The following is a 26840-nucleotide window of genomic DNA, read 5'->3' on the forward strand; positions in this document are numbered from 1 at the left end:
TGTACACACGGGCTGGGTTCAGCCATGTTTTTTAAACGGAAACAGTGGTGCGATCGAACACCCTGTTTTGATGACTTTTATAAATAAAACCCATAGATATAATTAACTAGATGCCGCATTAACATCTTTTTAGATTGGCAGTAGATCGTCCGCCGTATTGGAATGGTGCAAGCCGAGTCTCTCGAAATCGGTCCCGGCCGCATCACCGGCCGACAGCTCATCCCCCCTTGGCCGGCCCCCTCCCATTCCACGGACTTCTTAACTGTTGTTTCCCGCTACCAGCTCTCCACACCTCACCAGGTTCCAGCACACATGGGAGTAAAGGGAAATAAGGTTGTGGATAAAATAGCAAAACAAGCTTTACAAAGAGAAACAATATTCACGTTCAATTAAGTATATCAGAAATGAAGATTTGAATTTGAAATAAAGCAACAGAAGAATGGCAAGTAAGTGGAATATTGAAAAAATAGGTAGATCTAAGTAACGTAAAGTAAAGAAGAGGAAATACATAATAGAGCCAATTTAAATAGGACAAATAATAGGGATATATCCAAACGGATTATGTTAGAAAACAATAACACGTGATTCTTGAGTGCAGTAAGAATGAACAAGAAAGGAATAATACGAAAGAAGAAGTGAGGAAAAGGGAAATTATACAATTTTTATAAAATGGTCAACCCTTATCAAAAAGAAGTATACTGGAAGTCATTTATTTTAAGTATGCTTGTAAGCTTTCTTTAGGTAACCTTGCGTATATACTGATAGGTAACTATCAATACTGGTAGTACACTTCCAAGTACACTTCAAGGTGTATTGTTTGTAAACTACTAGTTGAAGTATTTTTATGAACGTACTATTTAGATATTATTTTGCACTTGAAATACTTGTAGCATACCTCTAACCGTAGTGTTCATGTTCAGATGACTCAAAATCATACAACTGAAATTTAGCTCTTTCTTCTAAAGAACAATTCACAAAGCAGCGTTTGTGAGTCTTTAAGCACTTGATAGGCATTACATTTCAGAATAAATAAAATTGTGCCCTCACTTAGAATCTGATTGTCCGAGCTGCACTTTTTAAAGAACTGATAAACAGACCAGGAGTGCTTTTTTATGTTCTATACATCCATTACTTGAATTAAACAAACTGACACAACTTTGAGAGGGTCTGGTAGATTTTATGTTATAAGCCAGTATGCAACACACAATACTTACCATCTATCCTTCCACTTGTTTCAGAACCCAACTTCTGCAAATGAAAGAGAAAAGGAGTCTATATAATCCATAAAGTATGGAGTAATACTAAAAGCTATCTATAAATCACACATTTTCAAAAGACAAAATTTACATTACCATTACATATCACTAGTTCAGGAATTCATGTGTTAATCTCCATACTAGTCTATATTATACTCATAACAACATTAAATCTTCTACAAATAATATAAACAATAAATAGTTGCTTGTTTGCTAATCAGAATTCAACACGTAGAGAAATTAAAATAGAGAACTAACACAAAATGTTAACTTAGAACTCACTTAACATGACTGTTATGTCATTGAACAATGAAATAAAGCAATTCAGCAATAACAATATGCTAGAAAAGCATCAACATACCTCACCATTCTTCTTCACTTTCATTCCCTTCGGTAATGTTCAGATGGACTCTACCTACAAGCTGAACTGTGTAACTGCGCACGTGCACCAATATACACAAGGAACTTACACTTGTAAGTACATTTAATAAATTAGCATGTTGATTTTAATCGCATTCTATAATTCAGAGTTGTCATTGCTTAGTTAAACTAAATAAAGAAAAAAATTAAATGCAGTTAATTTTTTTAAGAAAGCATTGAAGTTGCAGACATTTGTTTTTATTTTATTCCAAACCAAGTAATACTTGGTACTGTGTAAACTATATGTAAATTATTTATAAGACATCAGAAGATTATGAAGTATGTAAAACTCTGAAGTAAATAAACTTAACTTACTGTGAAAATAATTGGCACACATTTGCTTAAGTGTTTTTAGTTGGTTGCCATGGTGTTGCAAAGGCGAGACAAGTTATGCACCAAAGTTTTGTCCAGAAAAACAACTGAATAATAAGAAGAGCACTACTAACTTTGAGAAAAATGTATTTGATAGGCTACTCAAGCAAAAAAATTGACACAAGTACAAGCCATGTAGGCTTTACTTAGAAGATAAAAGATTAGGTACAAGAATAGGCCAAATATATAACAATGGTCTTAGGAAATCTCAAATAAATTCTTGTTAATTTTTAACTCTACGATGTCCGAAGTTTAGCCAGTAGATAATAGGTAATGGTAACTCTATTTTTCTTCATGAGTCGCCATTGATCTGGTTTAGTCAGTACTCACAGAAATGGCACAAGAAGAATACAAGGTGCTTGGTGATAAACTCTTCACATACAAAAAAATGGTTTTACCTTTGAAAGGCTTTCATATCAATTCGGTAGAATATGTGGACAGTTTGAGGGATTTTGAAATAAGGGATGATGACGTCTTTCTCATTACCTTCCCGAAATCTGGTAAGTCTATCATTTACTTGTTTCACAAGCAAAAGTGACTCTTAGTAGTTGTCCTTACAAAATAAACCAAAGAACGCAAGAAAAAGCAGGCAAAAGGAAAATGTCTTTAAAATGTTGTTTGATGTAGCAATCTCTAAATGTTCTGTTTCGTTTTACTTCTAGCAAAAATCTAATTTGACTGAATCGATAAAATTTCAGACAATAAGTGTGTTTAGAAGGAACAGTGCATCCAAATCTCACACTTTCCTTTTTCCACAAAAACAGTCATTTTAAACTTGCTTTAGTCCCACTCGCAAATCTCTTTTGCATACTTTTAAAAATGTTCAACTTTAGTCCTAATAAAACATTCTTGCATTGCAACTTAATGACGACTATATTTTAATTTCTATGTGATCCATACTTTCTTTAAAGAGTAGTTCTGTCCCAAATGTATGTTATGTTTGCCTGTATTACGCTCTTTCGGGAACAATATGGAGCCAGAGAATCATGACTTTATGTATGAGAATGGTTTGTTGGGAAAAGAAGGCGAAACCACGTACGAGCAGATGACCTGGCTGGAGCTTCTCCAAAAGGGGAAAGATTACAACGCACGTCCATCCCCGAGACTCATCTCCTCCCATTTACATGAGCACTTGGTGCCTAATGGACTGCAACAAAAATGAAAAGTGTGTATGCGTTACAGATATAATTCACCAATGAAATGTCTTTCATGATTTACTTCCTTTTCTTCATTTAAGATCATCTACATTATAAGAAACCCGAAGGATGTCATGGTGTCCTATATTCATTTTTCCAAAAACATGAAGACCCTGGATTCTTCCAAGAACTTAGACGAGATGCTGGAAAAGTTTTTCACAGGATGGAGTGAGAAAACATTACTAAACCAATAACCTTTCATATGTAAAATGTCATTTCAACACAAATCTGGGCAAATAAATGAATACTATGGGGTGAAAGCGTACGCAAACTAAAACACAAGCAGTATAAATTATGTTCTGTTTGGTTTGTAGCGGTCGGTGGATGTTGGTTTGATCACATCAAAGGATGGATCTCAAATAAAGACAAATACAACATCCTGATCCTGACTTAAGAAGAGATGATCAAGGTGAGAAATGTTTCTTTTGCACTCACTGTGATCTTTTCCCTTCTGCAGACTCTCTGCCCTGTACTGTAGATAAACATGTAAATAGTTCTGTTCTTTTTTCTGTTCTTTTTTCATATACTAAAAAATACATTTTTTTTGTTACCTTTATATATGTGTTTCAATAAACTTTATAAACTAACATGCGATGTCATTGTGCGATATCATTCTCATCATTGTTTTATACTTCATAGTTTTATTGCTTACTGTCGACTACAGCAGGAGTCATTTTGCACTTAAAAAAAAGACTTTGTAAGTTATAAACTTACCAGACATCAGCAAGGTAATGACAAATCAACAAAGACACATGTCAAATCCTTCATTGTGAATGACGGTCAATGAGTTCTTCCAATCTCTAACAGTTCCAGTAACACAGTATGTTGTGAAAGTTACGTTAACACAACATCACACATTTACACTTGAATAGAATTTAAAGTCGAACTTGTAAATACACAAACTACTTTTGTTATCTCTTCATTTATTCCTTTAACTGAAAAACAGCTGCATCTTTGTAACATTTATGTCTTTTGCATTAAAAAGGATAAGCAATCTCATTTAAATGTCCAGTGTGTAGATTGTGGAGGATCTATTGACCGGAATGCAATATAATATACATAACTACAGTATGTCTTAAGAGGTTTGTAAAGACCTTACATAATGAAGCGTTATGTTTTTATCGTCTTAGAATGAGCTTAATCTATCTACATACACTACTGTCCCCTCACATGGAATTCGTCATGCTCGTTTCTTTTGGACTTCAGTGTTTGGAGACGTGAATTGACGTAAAGCTTGGCGAACAGTGGATACTTTTTTATTGATAATAAAGTAAAAGAAGTGTCCATTAAAATAGTGCATTGGATGTATACAGCTAAACATGTGCTGGAAAGTTTTAAACTGAATATTCACTACTCTTGTTGTTTTTGTCATATTGAATAAGAAACCATATAGTTTTCCATGGCATTCACACAAAATGTTTTGGGTTAATGTGGAACGTTTTATTATGAAGAGTTAAACATTGCTTTACAGCTGACGGGATTTGACATATTGCTGTACTTTAATGATCAAGGTTTGGATAAAGATGAAATATATCTAAACAATCGTTAATTTTACAGGGAAATTTTAACATTCCTGAAATGAAATGATTGTTTATTTTAATATTTCACAAAATTGTACAACTAGAAAAGCAATCAGAGCTTTTAAAATTACGAACAAATATGCTATTGTTGATTAACCCTATTCTTTTATTATTTATTTTATTTTTCTCTCTCTTTTTTGCTCCAAGTAATCAGACTCCGGCTTATATAATGTGAATGTTTCTCTTTGTATTCACGATATGGCATTAATAAAAGCAACAACGACATCAAAAATACATTCATTGGCTTCTGTTCTTCCTAAATTCGCAGCTGTTTAGCAGTAATTTCTGACACGACAACAGTTTGCATCATGTTTATAAGACATGTTTCTGAACTGGATTAAAGGTATATTTCATGAGGTAAGTTAGGTTAAGATATTTGTTTTTACAGCCAAGCTATAGTTTACGTCACACAGAACGTGAGCTTTCTGTTCACAATGCAGGTTACATTACGATAAACAATTGGTTGTGTGCTGTATTCATCCAAAACTACTGAAAATGACAAAAAGAGAAATGTTTGTGACAACGCAGGACATTATATGACAACAATATATATTTGAAGATGTAAGTGTTAAAACCATTCCAAAAAACGTACATCTGATCTGATCATCCGGGCTTGAAAAGTTTATGCAATGAATGTCAAGGGAAGACATCTTTAATTCACAATGTGTTGTTTGTTGAGTGTATGCTTGTTTTCTGTCCACGTCACAGTTTTTATAATGCAGTCACTAACATTAGATGATTTACACTGTGAAGATAAACCTCAGTAGAACTGTGGTCCGTGAAAAGGAGTTCCTGGAAAGGCTGGACAAAGTGCTGAAAGTCAACTGGCTTTATGTCAATAACACATCCTCCTACATCAATATACATAATCAAAAGAAAAAAAAATCAAACAATGTTGTTAGACACAGTATACATTGGACATTTTCCAGATAATACAAGAACACAATCTATCATGTATTTCTATTATTAGAGCAGATATTTCTAAAACCTTTCTTGTATTAAGTGTTTGTGGCAAGTGACTCAAAGCTTGAAATGTAAGCAAAAATAAAAAGCTAAAAGGGGGTGTCATAGATATTTTCTTAGCTTTATACAGGTGAAATTTCACAAGAAGTATCATTTATTTCAGTGTTTTGTCGAGAAGAGCCAGTGTTGAAGTCCAAGACAATAATCATAGGATTATCTTTGACAATGAACTTATGAAATCAAAAATCAGCATAAACACTTTCAAAAATCTTGTGAAAACTACCACTGCAGAAGAAATGTGTAAGTGTTTCTGGTTTAAGTTTAAAATTAACTTAATGGTCAGACGTCCTTATTAAACTTATTAATGAAAGCATTACATGGATAATATCTGTGCAATGTCTTAAAATTAATTTCCTTTACCTTATTGGGCAATACGAAACTATTACATTCTCACCATATTTTCTCAATAAAAGAGATGTGAAAAAATGGGCTTCCGTTTCACAAGTGCATTTGGACAGAAACAAACATTTTGGATGAGACACTTTCTAATAGGAAAATTGTTACATTTTCTATCCATAATATGTTCACCTCTAATAACAATATTTGCGATCTCATTTCCAATCGCGTCATAAAGATGTGTTTTTAACAAGATGAAGCAATCTTATACTCTCCGTTTAGCTATCCATCACCGTTCCACACTCCAGCCCAGTATGTGAAGGGAATGCACCAAATATCTGTTTGCAAACCACCATAAATCTCTAAAAGAAGAAGCCGCTGTTATCGCGATATCTTGTTGTGAAGAAAAGGCGGATACGTTGAGAGGCAGGTTACCCAGGCAACAACCGCACGAACTGTAAACATTCATCAGCTTCTGTTCTTGTTCAATTTGAAGCAGGTTAGCAGATATTTCCAGACACAACTTTTAAGGTTTGTTTCATCTGGTAGCTTTTGGTATGTAATAGTTTACCTCACACAGATCGTAAACCGCCTTGAAGCTTTCCGTGTACGATCACGATTCTGGCTGCATTACGATGGTAAATTGGTCGTGCAGTACGAGGGGCTGTATTCATCCAAAACTGAAGAAAGAACTTTAAAAATGCAGGACAATTTATCACTACAATATACACTGTATATATATACATATTAGATGAACATTTTATAACCATCCCTAGAAACGTATGTAAAAAATGTTCCGTGAACTGTTAGACGTGTGAATGTGTAATATCGCAGTTATCCACTGGGAGGCGTCATAGGTCTCGGCTGAAGAAAAGGGGAAATCTGATCTGGGCTTGAAAGGTTTATGGAGTAAATTTTAAGGGAAGACATCTTTTATTCACATTTCTTTTGGTTTGTTGAGTGTATGCTCCTTTTGTGTGCAGGTCACAGATTTATCATGCAGACACCAGATTATTTGGAGATAGACCTCAGTAGATTGGTGATCCACAACGAGAAGTTCCTGAATATTCTGGAAGAAGTGATGAAACTCAACTGGCTTCATGAAAGAACCCAGCCGGTATGTTTAGTTGTACAGTAATTGTGAGCTCTGTCAGTGCTGTACATGCACATTTTTTATATAGTCTGCCCTACACTTTACAATTAAATTTGTAGTTTTTTCGACGCAGATTTTCACATTTTAATTTCAGTTTACAAATACATTTTTGAGAGTTAGATCAGCACTGTGATCGACAGTTATTTTTTTATTAAATCTTTTTCAAATATTTCTTAGGGGAAGTTACAATTGATGGCAAAGACTCTTAGTTCCCTTGCCTCTCGTGCTGTGGAGAACAATCATTTCATCGATCTTCAAGTCCTCCTAGAACATGTAATCAACTAACTGTTACAATGTTTATGTAAAAATATGCTGTAACCAACACAGCAAACAGTGAAATTCATAATTGGAAAATCTTTTTCATTTTTGATAATCACTTGAAGGTGGATGTCAATTCTGAAGACTATATGGGATATACACCTCTCCATACAGCCTGTCAGTTGGGAAATGGAGAAATGGTTATGTTCCTACTGGACAATGGTGCAGTGAACCGCTCTAAACATTGCCCATTACACTTGGCCATTAAGAACAGGTAATCTCAAGCATTTATGTAATTTAATCAGGCTGTGAACTCAATGAGCTCCAATGATTTGTTTGTTAAGCTGCATTGATATTCAACTACTAAAGAGCCATTCATTCATTTATGTTGCCCCATCTTACCTTGGAAGAATCCCATAGTTTCAGGCCAAATTAATAGTTCAGTTTCTTGACAAGCATCAGGCGTAACACCAGACCTATTGAATGGGGGTGTTTCCATCTCTTCATGAACAAAAACTATTCAACTGTTCATTGTCAATTTCAAAAACAGTTTTCAAAGGTGGCTTATCACAATTTCACATGTTGAATTAGAGATGCTCAGTTGCACATACATGTAACTGTGATGGACTGGCAACCTGAAAGTGTGTATGGAAATAAATCTTTAAATTGCTCAAATAGTTCTTCTAGTATGAACTGCTCCCATATTTTTAGCATATAGACTGCTGTGTCTTGTAGGAATTTTCTAGTTATCGAGCTCCTGAGGTGGAAAGGGTTCACTGTTAAACTACACCCAGTGAGAATTGGCGTGGAATTGATCCAGTAAGCACTAATTTAGTCAATTCTTTCATTTTTACTAATAGAGTGGATCTAAAAAGTCTACACACCCTTGATCAGATTGCAAGGTTAAAACCTGGTTATTGCAAAAACATTATTTTCATTTAAATGATTCTTTTTGTTATTCACTTAAATATATAGGTTGCAATTTTACAGTTAAGGTGGAACATGTTCCGACATGATTCTTCTTGATTTCCTTTTTTACATGACAAAAAAACAGCAATTTTAACAAAAGTGTGTAGACTTTTTAGATCCACATATAACTGTATATAGGAAACAAGAAGCATTTTTTCTTAGATTACACACATTTTCTAAAATATATTATTTAACATATCTTTATGCCACAAATGGTTTTGTTTCAACTGTCCCTCTACAGAACAGTACGAAAGAGAGATCATGCGCTACTGCATGCCTGGTTTCTCTCAGGGGTGGACATGGACACCTCTGACTACAATGGGTGGACAGCAATGAAGGAGGCTGTTCGCTTGGGGGAAAACACCATGATAACCAAGCTAGTGCACTACAGAAGCACGCCACTGGTATAAAAAAACTTTCTTATTGAACAATATTAGAAGTGGACATTATAAAATGATCTTCATGCTATTTTCTATAGTACAAATAAAGAAGCTGTTCAATCTTTTTTCTCTGATAATTACAACTGTATTCTTTTCTTATGTGATAATTACTGCAGAGCCTCGGCAGTTTGTTATGTATATGTTACTTTGTGCAAAATATTTATATTTTAAAACTGTTTGTGTTTAATTAAAGAAAGAAAGTTATAAGGATGTGTAAATGAGGAAAGACATTTTGTTTCATTTTGTTGTGAACTTTTTCTTAACTCATGCACACTTTTCCTTTCTCTTGCAGTCCTCTGTGCCCGTGTACAGGAGGAGAAGAGTCTCGCTTTAATCTTTCCCCTTCTGCAGACTCTCTACCCTGTACTGTAGATAAACTTGTAAATAGTTCTGTTCTTTTTCTTTTTGTGTTCTTTTGTCAATAAGATTGGTGTTTTATCTGCGTTATAAATGTGTTTGAATAAACTTTATAAACTAACATGCAATATCATTTTGTCTTGCATTCTCATCATCGTTTTATACTTCATAGTTTTATTGCTTACTGTCGACTACAGCAGGAGTCATTATGCTTGTAAAAAAAGACTTTGTAAGTTATAAACTTACCAGACGTCAGCAAGGTAATGAAAAATCAACAAAGACATGTCATCATCCCTTATTTCAAAATCCCTCAAACTATTCTTTGGAAACGATGTGTTTGGTATTTTTCACAGAGCACCTTTTATATTGAGTTCTGACTAAACTTGATTGACATGAAATGGTTTTTTATCGTATGCTTGTTAATAAGATGGGAGTTAATAGATCAACAAGAATCCTTCTCATGATCAAAATAAAACCAGGCAATATGCAAGACGTGGAAAAGGGCTTTTTATTGCTATAAATATGGAAGGCCATGATACAACACGGACAACCATAAGGTGATTAAACCAAAACGGACTGACACAGGACAAGAGAAACACGGGTTTATAAGGGAATTCAAACAGTGAGATAACGAGGAACAGCCAAAGAAAAGAGCTGAAAATCAGAAACCCCAGGTGAAACATGGAAACTGTACTGAAAGAATTAACAAGGTAACAAGAGGGGCGGGTTCAACACGGACTCCAGACACATGGCGAGCTGTCACAACAAAGCCATGTGCCCGACACAAACTGAGGACAGAGACAAAAAACCCATAGGTGCTAGACCAGACAGAAGCTTTATGTTATTATTGTCTTAGAATGAGCTATTTCTATCTACATACACCGCAGGTCCCCTCACATAGAATTCGTCATGCTCATTTCTTTTGGACTTCAGTGTTTGGAGACGTGAATTGACGTAAAGCTTGGCGAACAGTGGATAGTTTTTTATTGATAATAAAGTAAAAGAAGTGTCCATTAAAATTATGCATAGGATATAAACAGCTAAACATGTGCTGGAAAGTTTAAAACTGAATATTTACTACCATTGTTGTTCTTGTCATATTGAAAAAGAAACCATTTATTTTTTATTTTTCCATTGCATTCACACAAAATTGCTTTGGGTTGATATGAAACGGTTTATTATGAAGAGTTAAACTTTGCTTTACAGCTGACGGGATTGGACATATTACTATACTTCAATGATCAAGGATTGGATAAAGATGTAATATATCTTATACATTTGTTAATTTCACTGTGAGATTTTGCATTCATTAAATGAAACGGTCTGACTCCAAACCAACATGTTCTCATCCAAAACTGAAGAAAGAACTTAAAAAAATGCAGGACAATTTATCACTACAATATACACTGTATATATATATATATATATATGTAACAGAGTTTAAATAATGTTGTTAAATTCATGCATTAATTGGGAAAACTCGACGTTGGCTGTTGCGTAACCTGCATTAGCATGCGTGATATTAAGGGCGGAGCTACGTCAACACCAGCAGAGTTTCACATCTCTGGCAGTTGCGTTTTCTCTCTTAATATCTCACTTATACAAAATATGTAAAAGATCGTTACTTAAGTTTATAATTTCTCTGCATTTATGTGATTTGATGAGAACAGAGAAAGTGATTTTATATTTTATTTCTTTAATGTATGTTTTATCCACTATATGTTATGTATATTCAGCAGAGTTTCACATCTCTCGCTGTTGACTTTATGCAACGTTGATGCGCTGTCCTTTAACCAGCTTTTGGTCGTGTTTGTCCCAGATTCCAATAAAGAGATCTTGAGTGACCATCCACCTGCTCTCAGTGTGATTCCATCCACGCAAAAGAAGACCGTCACATTGGTGCCGTGACCCGGATTTGGAGTGAGGTTTAGAGGGGTGAATGTAACAGAGTCAAGCCGGTGAAGTGCTGAGCAAGTATGTAAACCTCACTCATCTGCCTCAACGACTCTCTAGCGACAGACGCTAGAGGCTGCGGTCGTTAGCCTCCTCGCTAGTTCGCGTGACTCCCATGCAGAACCGACCCGGTTCGAAGCCCGCCTGGAGCAGGTGTGGTCCGTTCCGTCACATATATACATATGTAACCCCAACATCTAATTAGGGATTAGGAGTACTCAACAAAGCACAAACCACAGTCTGTTTCTCTGCACAAATGTATTTATTCAACAATAATAAGAATAACTCAAGGATAAATGTAATAGTTTCTTTGCCCGAGTTAAACAAAAACGACAAGACACTTTTGAACACCTACAGAGCATGGGGCCCACCAGTTATATCACATAGAGAATACTCCACCAATAAGTGCACACTCACACTACATCACAAGAGAAAGCAAAGGTTCACTTCAAATTCCAGACAACGGTAATCACCCAAAATCAAAATCACAACACCTATATACCTTCACCTTGGCGGAGTAATTCACATGGCATACACAAGCGAGAACCCCACAGTTCGTGGGTCCACAATGGATAGAAAACAAACAAACAAAACAAAACAAACAAAGTAAGAAAGTAAAGATACAAAAATAACTCAAATCACGTTGCCATAAAGGACCCGGTTTAACATTTGGATCATACCAAGATACCCATTAAGCCATCATAATTTCTGGTAAAGAAAACAAGAAAAGTAAAAGTAAACGGCAATCATGCATTCTCTGCAAAAGAAGAAACACAAAGTATAATTGCCATATAAAAAGTTACTATAATTAAAAGCATTTACAATCAAGTATAAAACAAATTAAACTATCAAACGTTTAAACTTAATCCACGAATTTAGTACGGATTAATACCTGCATTTACATGCTTAAATCTCTGAGGCACCCAAAGTATGCTGATCCAAACAGGCACTAAAACAAGAGGCAGATATAAATATTAAAACCAAGCAAACTCGCAATAGCAAAAAGGATTGGACTAAAATTACCATTGATGCTCTAAAATAGGTCTGCTTTATTCTTTGAAGCAACAAACAACATTTTCTGATGGGGCACTCACCAATTCAGTTCTGTTAATCAATGATTTTATCATCAGCTCTTACACAGCCTTAAGTACCCACACCACATGGTGCTTCAAAGAGGAAGTCCCTAAAATTGGACTTCCTTTTATAATAATCTGACCTGTGGGATTTGTAGTTCATCTCATTTGTAGTCCCTATATCTTTTACCCCATTACACATATTAGATGAACATTTTATAACCATCCCTAAAAACGAATGCCAAAAATGTTCCGTAAACCTTTTAGATGTGTGAATGTGTAATACTGCAGTTATCCACTGGGGCGTCATAGGTCTCGGCTGAAGAAAAGTTGAAGGCTACAGAACATAGACATCTGATCAGGTGCCAGTTGCATAATCTGCTTGACTAGTCGTCTGTTTTTTTCTTCAAGACTGGTCATAACTTCAAGTCAGTTACATAAAAATGCAAATTGGTCTCATTGAAATATGAAACACAAGACCGATTAGTCCTAACTAATTGCTAGTCCGTGAGAATAGTTGTTGAGACTTTTTAGCTATACAACTGGCCCCCGATCATCACTCGGGCTTGAAACGTTTTTAGAGTGAATTTAAAGGGAATATTACTTTCATTCAAATTTGTGTTTTTGTTTGTTGAGTGTATTCTTCTTTTCTGTCCACTTCACAGTTTTATAATGCAGACACCAGGTGCTTTAAAGATAGACCTCCATAAGAGTGTTGTGTTGTGTGATGGACCACCCCTGCACATGTTGGAGGAAGTGATGCAACTCAACTGGCTTGATATCAGAAGCCAGCAGGTATGTTTAGTTGTGAGCCGTGTCAGATGTGCTTTACGTTCACATTTTTTATATATTCACTATACAATTCAATTTGTATTGTTTTTAGACGCAGCCTTACACATTTAAGTCTAGTTTGTGAATTCATTTTTGAGAGTTATATCAATGCTTTGGTCGTCTGTTAATTTGATTAAAACATCTATTTCCCAGGGGAAGCATATATTGATTGAAAAAACCCTTCCCTCGTTTGCGTCTAATGCTGTGAAGAACAATGATTTCAACTCTCTTCTAGTCCTCCTAGAACACGTGATCTAACTCATTGTTACAATTTTTCATGTGAGAATATATCTGAACCAACACAGCAAATAGTGAAATGTGTAATTGGCAAAATTTTGCCTTTTCTTCTACATTTCTGACAATCGTTTGAAGGTGGATGTCAATTCAGGAGACTATAATGGACATACACCTCTCCATACAGCCTGTGAATTGGGCAACTTGGACATGGCAATGTTCCTGCTGGGAAAAGGGGCTTCACCTGAATTCACCAACAGCTTTGGACAACGGCCATTCCACTTGGCTATTAAGAACAGGTAAAAAAAGCCTTTTTGGAATTTAAACAGGCTGTGAACTCAATGGGGTGGTTTCCCGGACAGGGTTTAAGTCTAGACTTAAAAAAAATGTAAGAGCTGTCTAAACTAAAATTGCACTGACATATGTTAAAATACATCAGTGGAGTTGTTTTGTTTTAAAAAGCACACAAGTCATGTTTTTAAAAACTACCTTAATGTCCTAAATTACCTAAGGCCTATAGTCCCGGTTTAAAATAACCCCTATCTGGGAAACCAGCCCAAGAAGTTTTTTTGTATAGCTAAATTGACATTCACTAGCCATTCATTCATTTATTGCCATGTTCAAATAGAGATGCTCAATTGACCTTATATGTAACTGTGATGGACTGGCAACCTGAACAGGTGCATGGAGATAAAAAGTTAAACTACTAAAAATAGTTCTTCTATGACATGCTCCTGGATTTATCACGTATACACTGTAAAACCAAACAGTAAAACTTAGATAAATAAAATGGGTTGTAATTACTCAAAAAAATAAAAACGTTCATTCGCCTTTAATTTTCTGTGTAATTAAAACGAAAGTGAAGTTCTAAGTGTACAGCACTCAAATGCTTTAATTTGTTTTTGTCAGTGCACTCAAATAGTTTTACTATACTCCCGTCTGACGTCACCCACGTGCGTACGTGCTCCTCCCTCTAGTAGCAGTTGCAAGTTCGCGAAAACACGCCATGTTTTTGTTGCTTCCCTGACTCGCTTCTGATGACAATTTGATAAATCTAAGTTTGCAACACGTGAATAACTCGATCTTATTTTATAAAAATAGCATAGGAGGAGATCTTTTTCGATCGGGAATTTGCTGCGGTGTTGTCTGTGAGGACCTTTGATGAGAAAAGTGCCATGCAATTTTCTGAACCAGCTGGTGACAAGATTTTCTTCGTTGTGCTGCCATCCATTTTATTCCTCTTCTTTTTGGGCACGCTAATCTGGTAAGTTCCTGGTTTTATTTTCTGCAAAGTTTTAGTGTCTTAGCAGTTAATGTAATTTATGCATTTTCAAAGCGAGTAACAATGTCTCGAGACATTTTATCCTGCCTCACTAAAAGTAAAATGGATTGAATTGTATTTCGTGTTTAAAAATATATAAATCTATCAAAGTCTGTCTTTTTGCATCCGTTAATGCATCGGTTTTCACATTAAAACATTTTCGGGCAACACATTTTAATGACCTCAAAATGGCGGGCTGTGAATTGGCACGCATGAATAGACAACTAACGTTAGTGGTTTTCATAGAGGTTTGACAATAATTTGATGCACTGTGTTCCATGTGTTGGAAAAAAAATTGTAAGGAAAGGTATTTATAAATTCTATTTAAATAGTTTGGCCAAGCCACACCAGTAGCTTGTGTTATTTAGCAGAGACATTTTTGTTCTTGCTTAAAATTTGACATTTCAAAAAGCAAATTTTAAGTTCCTGCTGCAAAGTTTTAGTGTCTTAGCAGTTAATGTATTTTATGCATTTGAGTAAGAATGTCTCGAGACATTTTATCCTGCCTCACTAAAGGTAAAATGGATTGAATTGTATTTCGTGTTTAAAAATATATCAAAGTCTGTCTTTTTGCATCAGCATCGGTTTTCACATTAAATCGTTTTCGGGCAACACATTTTAACGACCTCAAAATGGCGGGCTGTGAATTGGCACGCATGAATAGACAACTAGTGGTTTTCATAGAGGTTTGACAATAATTTGATGCACTTTGTTCCATGTGTTGTAAAAAATTTTTGTAAGGAAAGGTATTTATTGCCCAAGCCACACCAGTAGCTTGTGTTATTTAGCGGAGACATTTTTGTTCTTGCTTAAAATTTGACATTTCAAAAAGCAAATTGTGCAGTTTAAAAAAAATATTTAAAGGTTTGTTTGACTGAGCATAATGCCTAATAAGTTACATAACTGATTTAGCATTGTGTGTATTCACATATTTTTCCTAGTATTTTGGCAAATATTACAACCTAACTAAGTTCTCAATCTCTCTGAGCTTGTTCAGAAAGAAAGCTGCTCGCACAGGGAAAGTGTCTGAAGTACTGAGTCAGCTCTTCAGGATATATGACCTCCAGGTCAGTTGGTTACACTTCTTGATGCCTGATAAAGAAACTGCAGTGGGTTTTTAAATATTTTGGTTGTACTTACAGACATTTGAGAGGTAGATGCATAGTATTGTGTTGCTGTGCAGATTTTATTCCATGTTAAATCAAGATTCTCAAACTCCAGTCTCTAATTCTCTCTCTGAAGGAAAACGTGGACGTCCATGTACGACAAGCTGCCGTCCTCCGTGCTCTCCCCACCTATCTACAAGAGGACGACTCCAACTTTCTCAAGACGTGGGATGTAAGCGTTGCACTGTTTGATTACCAATAATCTCCCTTACCATTCAGATGTCATCCTGGTTCTAGTTCCATGTTTTTAATATATTAATTAGAATTGTAGTTACTGTATGGGATAGAATGGTTTGAAATAGATGTAAATATATGTCACTTATTAGCAATCATCCTTTGGAAGTTTAGAGTAACAGTTCTCTGTTCTTGTCTTCAGGTTGAGCAATCTGATGAACCAGACATTGATGCAGTACCACTTGGTCTCCTCTCCATTAGTGGCAATTCATCAGATGCCACGTTCTTCTGCCCAGAGAAGATTGCAGTTGTACTTGAGGGTACCATGGTTATTGATTTTTCCACATTGGCTGATGCATTTGCCATGCTTTTTGGGCTAACTTACGCCATGGACCTAAGTTACCCAAAAGAACTGGTGAACACATTTAACTTCACCCAGAAAGTCCTGATGGGTCTGGAGGATGGGAAGCTAAGGCGCAGAGCTGGGTGATATCCAGATATCCATATTGTCCACTTCTAAAAGTGATTGTTATCTCAGCCCATTTCTCAAGGGCCTTGCACTGTATAGAAGTATTTCCATTTGACAGACATGTTTTGATGTTGATGCTTTGTGATTACTTAATAAAAGAGTAACTCGCATTTAAATTGTCTGTTAACCGTTATTTTTCTTTCTGAATGTGTTATAGTTAGCAATTTAATTACTTGATAATGTAAATCTAAAAAGGTACAAAAATGAATAAAGTGAGTAATTTGTTACTGAGATATTAAAACTAAAATCATTTTATGAAGGTAAAATAAAAACTAAAATGTTTTTATGATGGTAAAATAAATTGTATTGTAACATAAACATTTAAGTTATCTTTAATTAATTTTAATAGGTAATGTGAACCCATAAACACCTTATAAAATTACTTAACTAATAGTGTTAAATTAACTTGTAATAGTAAGTAAGTGCCCGTTAAAATTACCTAGTACCATTTACTTAAAAAAATTATGTTTCTTTAACTTATACAATTTAGTTAATATAACTTACAATTATCTAGTACCATTTACTTAAAAAAATTATGTTTCTTTAACTTATAAAATTTAGTTAGTATCACTTAAAATTTTCGATGTAATCAGTTTCAACAATTTTTTTGAGTTATATTAACTTATCCGGTTTTACAGTGTAGACTGCTGTGTCTTGTAGGCATTTTAGAGTTATCAAGCTTCTGCGGTTGAGAGGGTTCACTTTGAAACTACACCCAGTGAGAATTGCCATTGAAATGATCCAGTAAGCAGTAATTTTGTCAATTCTTTCATTTTTTTCACTTACATATGTATATAAGCAACAAGCATTTTTCCCCAAATTGCACACATTTTCTATAACACATACATATCTATGAGTCATAAATGGTTTTGTTTCAACTGTCCCTCTACAGAACAGTACGAAAGAGAGATCATGCGCTACTTCATGCCTGGTTTCTGTCAGGGGTGGACATGGACACCACTGACTACAATGGGTGGACAGCAATGGAGGCGGCTGTTCATTTGGGGGACAAAACCATGATCTCCAAACTAGTGGACTACAGAACCACGCCATTGGTATAAAAAAAACTTTCTTATTGAACAATATTAGAAGTGGACATTTAAAATGATCTTCATGCTATTTTCTATAGTACAAATAAAGAAGCTGTTCAATCTTTTTTCTCTGATAATTACAACTGTATTCTTTTCTTATGTGATAAATACTGCAGAGCCTCGGCAGTTTGTTATGTATATGTTACTTCGTGCAAAAAATATATATATATTAAACTGTTTGTGTTCAATTTTCTTGTGTTCAAGAAAGTTCTAAGGATGTGTAAATGATGAAAGGCATTTTGTTTCATTTTGTTGTGAACTTTTCTTAACTCATTCACACTTTTCCTTTCTCTTGCAGTCCTCTGTGCCCGTGTAAAGGAGGAGAAGAGTCTCGCTTTAATCTTTCCCCTTCTGCAGACTCTCTGCCCTGTACTGTATATAAACATGTAAATAGTTCTGTTCTGTTCTTTTTTCTTTTGTGTTCTTTTGTCAATAAGATTTGTGTTTTATCAGCGTTATAAATGTGTTTTAATAAACTAACATTGAATATAATTTTGTCTTGCACTTCATCATCGTTTTATACTTCATAGTTGTATTGCTTACTGTCGACTACTGCAAGACTCATTATGCACTTAAAAAACGACTTTGTAAGATATATACTTACCAGACATCAGCAAGGTAATGACAAATCAACAAAGAAATGTCGTCATCCCTTATTTCAAAATCCCTCAAACTGTCTTAAACATGGTAACACCATTCCTTTGTGTGTGAGGAGTTTTTCACCGAGCACCTTGTATTCTTGTCGAGCGATGTCTGAGCTCTGACTAAACTAGATTCACATGAAATGGGATTGTATCGTATATGCTTGTTAATGTCTAAAATTGAGAGAAAATAGATCAACATGAATCCTTCTCATGATCAATATAAAACCAGGCAAATATGCAAGAAGTGGAAAAGTGCATGTTATTGCTATGAATATGGAAGGCCATTATAATATACAGATTCATATTTATTTATACTTTAACCTGTATATGCAGAGAAGAGCTCAAATGTGTATCTTAGATTTTGAAGCAAAATGCATTATTATTAAGTGGTGTAACTAATGTCCCAGATGAAGTTAAGAGGAAGGCCCTTCTAACTTCCGGGTAGACGCGGTCAAATCCTTCATTCAACGCTACAGTCAGAGTTCTTCCAATCTCCAACTGTTCCTGTATGTTAAGAGGGTTACGTTAATACAACATTACACATTTAAACCTAAATACGTCTTAAAGACGAACTTGTTAATAATCAAACTACTTTTGTTATCTCTTCATTTATTTCTTTAACTGAAAAACAGTTGAATGAGTCGCAAATTGCAAGTCGCAAACTCACCCCTAGATGCCGCTAAATGTCATACACTGGACTTTAAAATCTTTTAACTTGCAATGGATGAGAATGATTATACGATTTTGTCTGACTTTAGCGAACAAATAGTCCTTTTGGACAGACTGTGACCACATCAGGAAGGAATTCGTAGTTGGCTTTGGGGTCTTTCTTCATGTTGCTGAAAGTGGCTGTTTCCACAACTTCATCAATCGTATGACAAATTCATACGACAAATTCTCCACCACAAACTCACAGATTTTCACAACGACGGCAAAAGAATCAGTAGATGTAGCTGAAAACGTTACATGTAAATTTGTTGTGTTAAAGGGACCGTTTAGGGAAAAAAATAATTTTGTCTTCATTTCCTCACGCTTGAATTGTTTCAAATCTGTATTCATTTCTTTGCTCTGTTGAACACAAAATAAAATATTTTGAAGAATGAAGAAAAGCAAACAGATCTGAGGGAAATTTATTGTAATTCTTCCTACGGTAGTAAATGGTGGCCCACAACTTTTTGGTTACAAGTAGTCTTCCAAATATTATGTATACAGGCTTTAAACAACTCGAGGGTGAGTACATGATGACAGAATTTTCTTTTTGGGTGAACTGCTCCATTAAAGCCATTGATTTGAAGTATATATAGCAAAAGTGCCATACAACTACAAAAGAAATTACCTAGAACATATCTTTGTAAGTCAGGATGTTGTATTTGTCTTTATTTGAGATCCATGTGATGAGATTTTTATGCTTTATAATCTTTCCCCATCTGCAGAAATCCAGGGCATCTGCTCGTCCTTGATAGTCCAATGATAAATTAACAATAATTAATACAGCTGTATTAATACTTCGTGTATTTACCACTTAACATTTTATTTAAACAACGAAACAAATAGTTTTTAATTACCTGTCATGTCACGTACTATCACCAGGGGTCTCTTAAAGTAGGCTACCACAGCGGTACAAGCACCAAAGTTTGAGTACCACTGTCCTACAGTATCACAAATGCTGACACTGCGATTTTTGTTACATGTCAAGTGAATGGGAACTGTGGCGTATGGGATTGCAATCACATGAGGGTAATTATAATGATGACAGTATTTTAACATTTAGGTAAACCATCCCTGTAAATATTGATCTTCTGAATATCATATACCAAAAATCAATGCTCTGTTCTTCTCATTGCTTCACTTTCAAACTTCTTCCAATGCTAAACTGTATGTGTGTGTGTGTATGTTCGATTAGTAAGTGTCTAGTCAAGCTAGTAAAGTCCTGTTTTATTTCACACGTGATGTTATTTGTAGTTCATGTTTATAATCTGAAGTCTGTAAACATGCAGATTCTTGCTACCTGCTCAAAATGCTAAGTGATTTCCCCACATCATGAACTTTTATCCAGATAAGTATAATTGATCATATTCAACTGAATTCATCCCAATTTGGGCTGATCTTTGTTTCCCTTACAGTGGGTGGTGGAGAATATATTGCTTATAATTGTGATCAAAGCTCATGATAATTCTTATAAATTTGGTGAAGAATAGTGTTTAAATAATACTGTTCTTCATTGATTACTCTACACCTTCATCATTACCCTTCAGCTTCAACTTTATTTTACTGTATTTCATATACAGTTTAAGGATCTCTCCTCTTGTTACCTTACTGTAGGATGTTACATATACCATCATGTATTGTGAATCAATGAATGTTAGGGGATATGAAGTCAATGTACAACAGCTTTTTCCCCCAGGCTGTGAGAGCCCTGAACTCACATCACACCGCCCCTCCCTGAAACCCCTAACAACCCCCCCCCCCACATACACCTTACCACATCTCAGGAAAAACCGTTAACTTTTATTTCTGTGCAATTCAGGTGAGCGGGCCTGCACAAGCCACCTGTAGCAACACACTCTCCTCTGCATGCACTAGACACTTTCACACACCATTGTGTTTCCAAATCCCACAAAAAACTGATTGTAATATATGACTGTACTGTAGGTATGCTTACTGGCTCATGCACCACAAACCACCTTACACTGTTCCCCAGCCAGCTGCTTGAATGTCTCTCTCTCTTTGCACATGTACAGTATTTGAAGCCATTTGCACAGATGTACAGTTTGTATTTTATATTTTATTTTTATTTGTTAGTTTATGTATATATAACCACTTTTATATATAGCATATGTATAGTCAAAGCTGACAGTAGGCCAGTTGTGTATAGGTTTATACTGTTTTACTTCGTGTTGTATATCTGTATTTATGTAGCACCGTAGTCCTGTGAGGCACGACATCTCGTCCTGCTATATGTCCAACATGTAGTGGAATGACAATAAAGCTCAACTTGAACTTGAATGTAGCAATTTGAACTCATGCTCCTTTTTCAACAATAGTTTGATGTTTAACGTTCAAGAAACTGTCACATCGAAATGTGTGTCCAGTGGCATAGCACGGGAGCTTTTAAAATGTGCCCACATTAACAGTCTGTTTGTCTGTTAGTACATGACATCTCCTAAACACCTCCAGTTTCTTTGAGGGTGCTGCTTTGCGATCTAATGTCATTGCTTTAAAAAGATAATGAAAATATGTGATTACATATGTTCACAATATTCAAATTTGCTGTAGGAAATGATATTGACATATTCTTTCTATTCTGATTCTGCACTCTGACACAAATATAATGGAATGGTAATGTTCTGTGATGGCGAAGTTATGGCCTTTTTTTGTGTGGGTGTGTGATTTTTCATAGAAAGAGTTTTAATAAATTGTAGATTTGAGAAATTGTTCACAGACTAATGATTTCATAGTTAAATAGAATACTAAGATATGCGATGCTGCACAGACAACCATATAATCTCTGCATGGTTAAACTCTTTGCTGTTCTGTGTTAGAGCCAGAATAATCTTTTAGGATTTATGATCCTTTAGACAAGTCAAGCATTGAATCGGTGGGTGATGGAGCCTGTTTCTCAAGCCTGGTCACAGTTTTAAGCCCCGTCAGTGTTTGCTAAATCCAGAAATGAAATGGGTTCAAACCAAGCCGTCTGTTTTATGTGCACAAAATATGCAGGTAGGTTTCTGTTCATACTGTATATCTTAAATTACTTTTAGATTAAATCACTTGAATGTGATAGTAGAAATACTGTTTTGTATTGATTTAAGCACAAATGAACTTTAAAGTAGTGAAGTAATATGTGAAATTTGAAATTGATCAAAGCAATGTTAAAGTTTTGTAAGCCATCCCAGTATCAGGTTATTTATTACTTTCTTTTTTAAGGGCTTAATATGTATTCATGTTTTACAACAAAAAACTAAACATAATTTCTTTCTTTTTAAACAAGCAACCAGGGAAACAGCAGAAACGTAAAGAAACAAGCATCAACAGAAGAACCATGCGCAGAGCAGCACCCTCACATCCTCCCTAGTCCACATCCACAGGAGTCATTTCAAAGGAGCTGACCTATAGCATTATGAAGTCACATTAGTGAGAGAAAGGGAAGCTCTGAACATCTTTATCAAACACAAACAATATTTTGCTACACAGCACGTAGTCTTTCGTCATAAAGCATCCATTTGAGAAAAGGTTACATTCTTTAAATGCTTTGTTTTACATTCTACAAATATTTTCTATATGTAATATTGTTCAATGAGAAAGTCATTCCTACAAGTGGCATGGCTCCATACTTCAATAGCTTGGAGATCATGGCTTTATCTTGGAGGCGAACAGCCGCATGCATGACTGTGCGACAACTATAGTCTTTTAAGTTCATGTCAAGCCCTGATATAGACCAGGATTGCAGTTGTGGTTAATCTCTCTTCTGCACTGCTCTGTCGAGTGACACTTGAAACACAACCGTTTGTGGCTCATAAATATGCGTATATTTTAGGAAATATGTGCGATGTGTGAAAAATGCTTGTTGTTTCTCATAATCATATATTAGTGAAAAATGAAAGAATTGATGGAATTACTGCTTACTGGATCATTTCTATGGCATATTCCACTGGGTGTTGATTCAAAGGGAATCCTTTTAACCGCAGGAGCTCTATAACTGTAAAATGCATACAAGACACTGCAGTCTATTCAGTACGTGTACAGTACAGAACTTGTGTGCATTTTGAAGGAATCAGTCTTTGCTGTTTTTGTGGCTTTGATTATGTTTTTGGGGTTTTAAACAGTGGATGTTCATGTTTCTAATAAAAAAATGCTTTATGTTTTACATATTTCAAGTCTATTGTTCACCGCTGTCCCTCTTCTCACTAAACGACCAGACTTCTTCCGGGCTATATACAGTATTGTTCAAAATAATAGCAGTACAATGTGACTAACCAGAATAATCAAGGTTTTTAGTATATTTTTTATTGCTACGTGGCAAACAAGTTACCAGTAGGTTCAGTAGATTCTCAGAAAACAAATGAGACCCAGCATTCATGATATGCACGCTCTTAAGGCTGTGCAATTGGGCAATTAGTTGAATTAGTTGAAAGGGGTGTGTTCAAAAAAATAGCAGTGTGGCATTCAATCACTGAGGTCATCCATTTTTTGAAGAAACAGGTGTGAATCAGGTGGCCCCTATTTAAGGATGAAGCCAACACTTGTTGAACATGCATTTGAAAGCTGAGGAAAATGGGTCGTTCAAGACATTGTTCAGAAGAACAGCGTACTTTGATTAAAAAGTTGATTGGAGATGAGAAAACCTATAAAGAGGTGCAAAAAATGATAGGCTGTTCAGCTAAAATGATCTCCAGTGCCTTAAAATGGAGAGCAAAATCAGAGAGACGTGGAAGAAAACGGAAGACAACCATCAAAATGGATAGAAGAATAACCAGAATGGCAAAGGCTCAGCCAATGATCACCTCAATGATGATCAAAGACAGTCTGGAGTTACCTGTAAGTACTGTGACAGTTAGAGGACGTCTGTGTGAAGCTAATCTATTTTCAAGAATCCCCCGCAAAGTCCCTCTGTTAAAAAAAAGGCATGTGCAGAAGAGGTTACAATTTGCCAAAGAACACATCAACTGGCCTAAAGAGAAATGGAGGAACATTTTGTGGACTGATGAGAGTAAAATTGTTCTTTTTGGGTCCAAGGGCCACAGGCAGTTTGTGAGACGACCCCCAAACTCTGAATTCAAGCCACAGTACACAGTGAAGACAGTGAAGCATGGAGGTGCAAGCATCATGATATGGGCATGTTTCTCCTACTATGGTGTTGGGCCTATTTATCACATACCAGGGATCATGGATCAGTTTGCATATGTTAAAATACTTGAAGAGGTCATGTTGCCCTATGCTGAAGAGGACATGCCCTTGAAATGGTTGTTTCAACAAGACAATGACCCAAAACACACTAGTAAACGGGCAAAGTCTTGGTTCCAAACCAACAAAATTAATGTTATGGAGTGCCCAGCCCAATCTCCAGACCTTAATCCAATTGAGAACTTGTGAGGTGATATCAAAAATGCTGTTTCTGAAGCAAAACCAAGAAATGTGAATGAATTGTGGAATGTTGTTAAAGAATCATGGAGTGGAATAACAGCTGAGAGGTGCCACAAGTTGGTTGACTCCATGCCACACAGATGTCAAGCAGTTTTAAAAAACTGTGGTCATAAAACTAAATATTAGTTAAGTGATTCACAGGATTGCTAAATCCCAGAAGAAAAAAATGTTTGTACAAAATAGTTTTGAGTTTGTACAGTCAAAGGTAGACACTGCTATTTTTTTGAACACACCCCTTTCAACTAATTGCCCAATTGCACAGCCTTAAGAGCGTGCATATCATGAATGCTGGGTCTTGTTTGTTTTCTGAGAATCTACTGAACCTACTGGTAACTTGTTTGCCACGTTGCAATAAAAAATATACTAAAAACCATGATTATTCTGGTTAGTCACATTGTACTGCTATTATTTTGAACAATACTGTATAGTCCCTCCCTCCGAAATGATCTGATCTTGGAAAAGTGACATCACGTATCCGGGAAGTAGAAGGCTGTAGTCCGATCCAGCCGTTCTCTGTAGTCCTTGAAAAGCGAATTCTGTTACTGAACTTTGAGCTTCATCATTTACATTTATGCATTTGGCAGACGCTTTTATCCAAAGCGACTTACATTGCTTTATCCTATACATTTTACATAAGTATTTGCAATCCCCTGAGTTCTAACCCACAACGTTGCCACTGAGCTACAGGAAAGCTTTATCATTTTGCAGCTTTTATTTACACTCTATCAGCAACATTACTCAATAACTAAAGGTTGAAAAATTGGATCGCTGGGAACGTGGTCTTTAAAGGAGGCGAACTGTGATAGGACAACTGTTTTTTATGTACAAATTTCTCAAGTAAAACGGCTAACTTGTTTTGGCATTAAGAAAAAGTCTAGCGTTTTTATAAAAATACAACAGGTTATGGCCCCAGAATGCGACGGAGAAGCTACAACAGGAATGTTTTGAAGATATTGAAAACTCGAAGAAAAATGATCTCTGAATCTAAAAAAGTGGCGATGGTTCCCTTAAATGGATCGAATTATCCTACATGGAGAGTGCAATGTCAGATGGCATTGTTGAGAGATGGAGTATGGGCCTTAGTGAATGGTTTAGAAAATGCTGCAAAAGAAGATGCGAGTAAGTGGGCAAATTACTTATAGGATCGAGCATTGTCTACCATTGTAATGTCAACACAACCATCTCTGCTCTATTTAACTTATTTAATTCTATATTATTTAATCGGAGAGCCTGAAGATCCCATTTGTCGTCTGGAAAAAAAACGTCGGATCAGTTTCAGAAGAAAACATGGACAAACAAGCTAGCACGGAGACGTAAACTTTATTCCTTACAGTTAAAAGATAGAGATACGGTCCAGGAGCATATTAAAATTACGATTGAAACTTTTGATGTGCTATCAGTTTTAGGCGAAACAATAGAAGAGAAGGTAGCGTGCACACCTGCTCGCCAGTAAACACCCCAAAAACATAATCAAAGCCACAAAAACAGCAAAGACTGATTCCTTCAAAATGCACACAAGTTCTGTACTGTACACGTACTGAATAGACTGCAGTGTCTTGTATGCATTTTACAGTTATAGATCTCCTGCGGTTAAAATAATTCCCTTTGAATTTACACCCAGTGGAATAGTCCATAGAAATGATCCAGTAAGCAGAAATTCAATAAATTCTTTCGTTTTTCACAAATATGTGTACAATCGTGGCCAAAAGTTTTGAGAATTACATAAATATTGGAAATTGGAAAAGTTGCTGCTTAAGTTTTTATAATAGCAATTTGCATATACTCAAGAATGTTATGAAGAGTGATCAGATGAATTGCATAGTCCTTCTTTGCAATGAAAATTAACTTAATCCCCAAAAAACCTTTCCACTGCATTTCATTGCTGTCATTAAAGGACCTGCGGAGATCATTTCAGTAATCGGAAGATGGCCTGGTGTCAAGAAGGGCAGCAAAGAAGCCACTTCTCTCCCAAAAAACCATCAGGGACAGATTGATCTTCTGCAGAAAGTATGTGACGCTGTCCCAGCAAAGTCTGCAGGAGAGTAATTTACAATGGGTAAAGATGTGAAAGATTAATTATGTATGAATGTCTCCCAAAAATAAAATGTTTGTTAATTATTTTCATTGACAAAGATATGTTGGCGTTTAAACATTCTTTTTGGCATTGTGGGTAAGAAAAAAGTATGAAGGCTTTTGTTGGCTGCCAAGGACTTTTATTATATCGGGCCTGCCAATAAGAGGGTAAGGCGGCCATTTTGGGGAGAGTTCTTTTTGTTTGGTGACGTGGCATGTTTTGGTTAGCATCAGCTCTGGATCAAAT

The 26840-nt window shown here is 35.6% G+C and overlaps 3 protein-coding genes and 1 long non-coding RNA gene across 14 annotated transcripts in view; 3 read left to right on the plus strand and 1 right to left on the minus strand.

Moving 5' to 3' along the window:
• LOC130429353 (uncharacterized) overlaps positions 1-26840 on the minus strand; it is a 75868-nt gene that overhangs the window by 36379 nt on the left and 12649 nt on the right. The gene's annotated exons all lie outside the window — the stretch shown is intronic.
• Positions 2322-9488, plus strand: LOC130429358 (L-asparaginase-like). 4 transcript variants are annotated; one of them, XM_056757882.1, is made up of 8 exons: positions 2322-3412; positions 3559-3653; positions 7167-7300; positions 7514-7609; positions 7720-7868; positions 8330-8413; positions 8805-8967; positions 9296-9488. In XM_056757882.1, the coding sequence occupies exons 3-8, from the start codon at positions 7181-7183 to the stop codon at positions 9335-9337; spliced, it is 654 nt and encodes a 217-aa protein (XP_056613860.1). In that variant the 5' UTR covers positions 2322-3412; positions 3559-3653; positions 7167-7180; the 3' UTR covers positions 9338-9488. The 4 variants fall into 4 exon arrangements, with proteins under 4 accessions (XP_056613860.1, XP_056613859.1, XP_056613861.1 ...); XM_056757881.1 differs by having other exon boundaries at positions 2322-3213; positions 3286-3653; XM_056757883.1 differs by lacking the exons at positions 2322-3412; positions 3559-3653 and adding an exon at positions 6570-6682.
• On the plus strand, positions 6637-18224 carry LOC130429355 (60 kDa lysophospholipase-like). 7 transcript variants are annotated; one of them, XM_056757863.1, is made up of 7 exons: positions 6637-6714; positions 13052-13181; positions 13371-13466; positions 13590-13750; positions 17302-17385; positions 17534-17696; positions 18031-18224. In XM_056757863.1, exons 2-7 carry the CDS (start codon positions 13059-13061, stop codon positions 18046-18048), a joined length of 645 nt encoding a protein of 214 aa, XP_056613841.1. In that variant the 5' UTR covers positions 6637-6714; positions 13052-13058; the 3' UTR covers positions 18049-18224. The 7 variants fall into 7 exon arrangements, with proteins under 7 accessions (XP_056613841.1, XP_056613844.1, XP_056613838.1 ...); XM_056757860.1 differs by lacking the exon at positions 6637-6714 and adding an exon at positions 10934-11466; XM_056757862.1 differs by lacking the exon at positions 6637-6714 and adding an exon at positions 10938-11334.
• Positions 14264-16737, plus strand: LOC130429363 (uncharacterized). 2 transcript variants are annotated; one of them, XR_008907581.1, is made up of 4 exons: positions 14264-14715; positions 15770-15839; positions 16015-16110; positions 16315-16737. It is a non-coding gene; the product is annotated as an uncharacterized LOC130429363 (long non-coding RNA). The 2 variants fall into 2 exon arrangements; XR_008907580.1 differs by having other exon boundaries at positions 14274-15839; positions 16315-16734.

Source organism: Triplophysa dalaica, chromosome 10 (assembly GCF_015846415.1).
Source record: "Triplophysa dalaica isolate WHDGS20190420 chromosome 10, ASM1584641v1, whole genome shotgun sequence".
Classification (NCBI taxonomy): domain Eukaryota; kingdom Metazoa; phylum Chordata; class Actinopteri; order Cypriniformes; family Nemacheilidae; genus Triplophysa; species Triplophysa dalaica.

Bases quoted from the DNA above. Each gene is read 5' to 3' on its own strand.
- LOC130429358 (XM_056757882.1), top strand. From the start codon at position 7,181: ATGCAGACACCAGATTATTTGGAGATAGACCTCAGTAGATTGGTGATC. The intron at 7,610-7,719 runs GTAATCAACTAA...AATCACTTGAAG, and splicing joins TTCAAGTCCTCCTAGAACAT to GTGGATGTCAATTCTGAAGA. The intron at 7,869-8,329 runs GTAATCTCAAGC...TGTGTCTTGTAG, and splicing joins CACTTGGCCATTAAGAACAG to GAATTTTCTAGTTATCGAGC.
- LOC130429355 (XM_056757860.1), top strand. From the start codon at position 11,429: ATGCAGAACCGACCCGGTTCGAAGCCCGCCTGGAGCAG. The intron at 11,467-13,051 runs GTGTGGTCCGTT...TCCACTTCACAG, and splicing joins TCGAAGCCCGCCTGGAGCAG to TTTTATAATGCAGACACCAG. The intron at 13,467-13,589 runs GTGATCTAACTC...AATCGTTTGAAG, and splicing joins TTCTAGTCCTCCTAGAACAC to GTGGATGTCAATTCAGGAGA.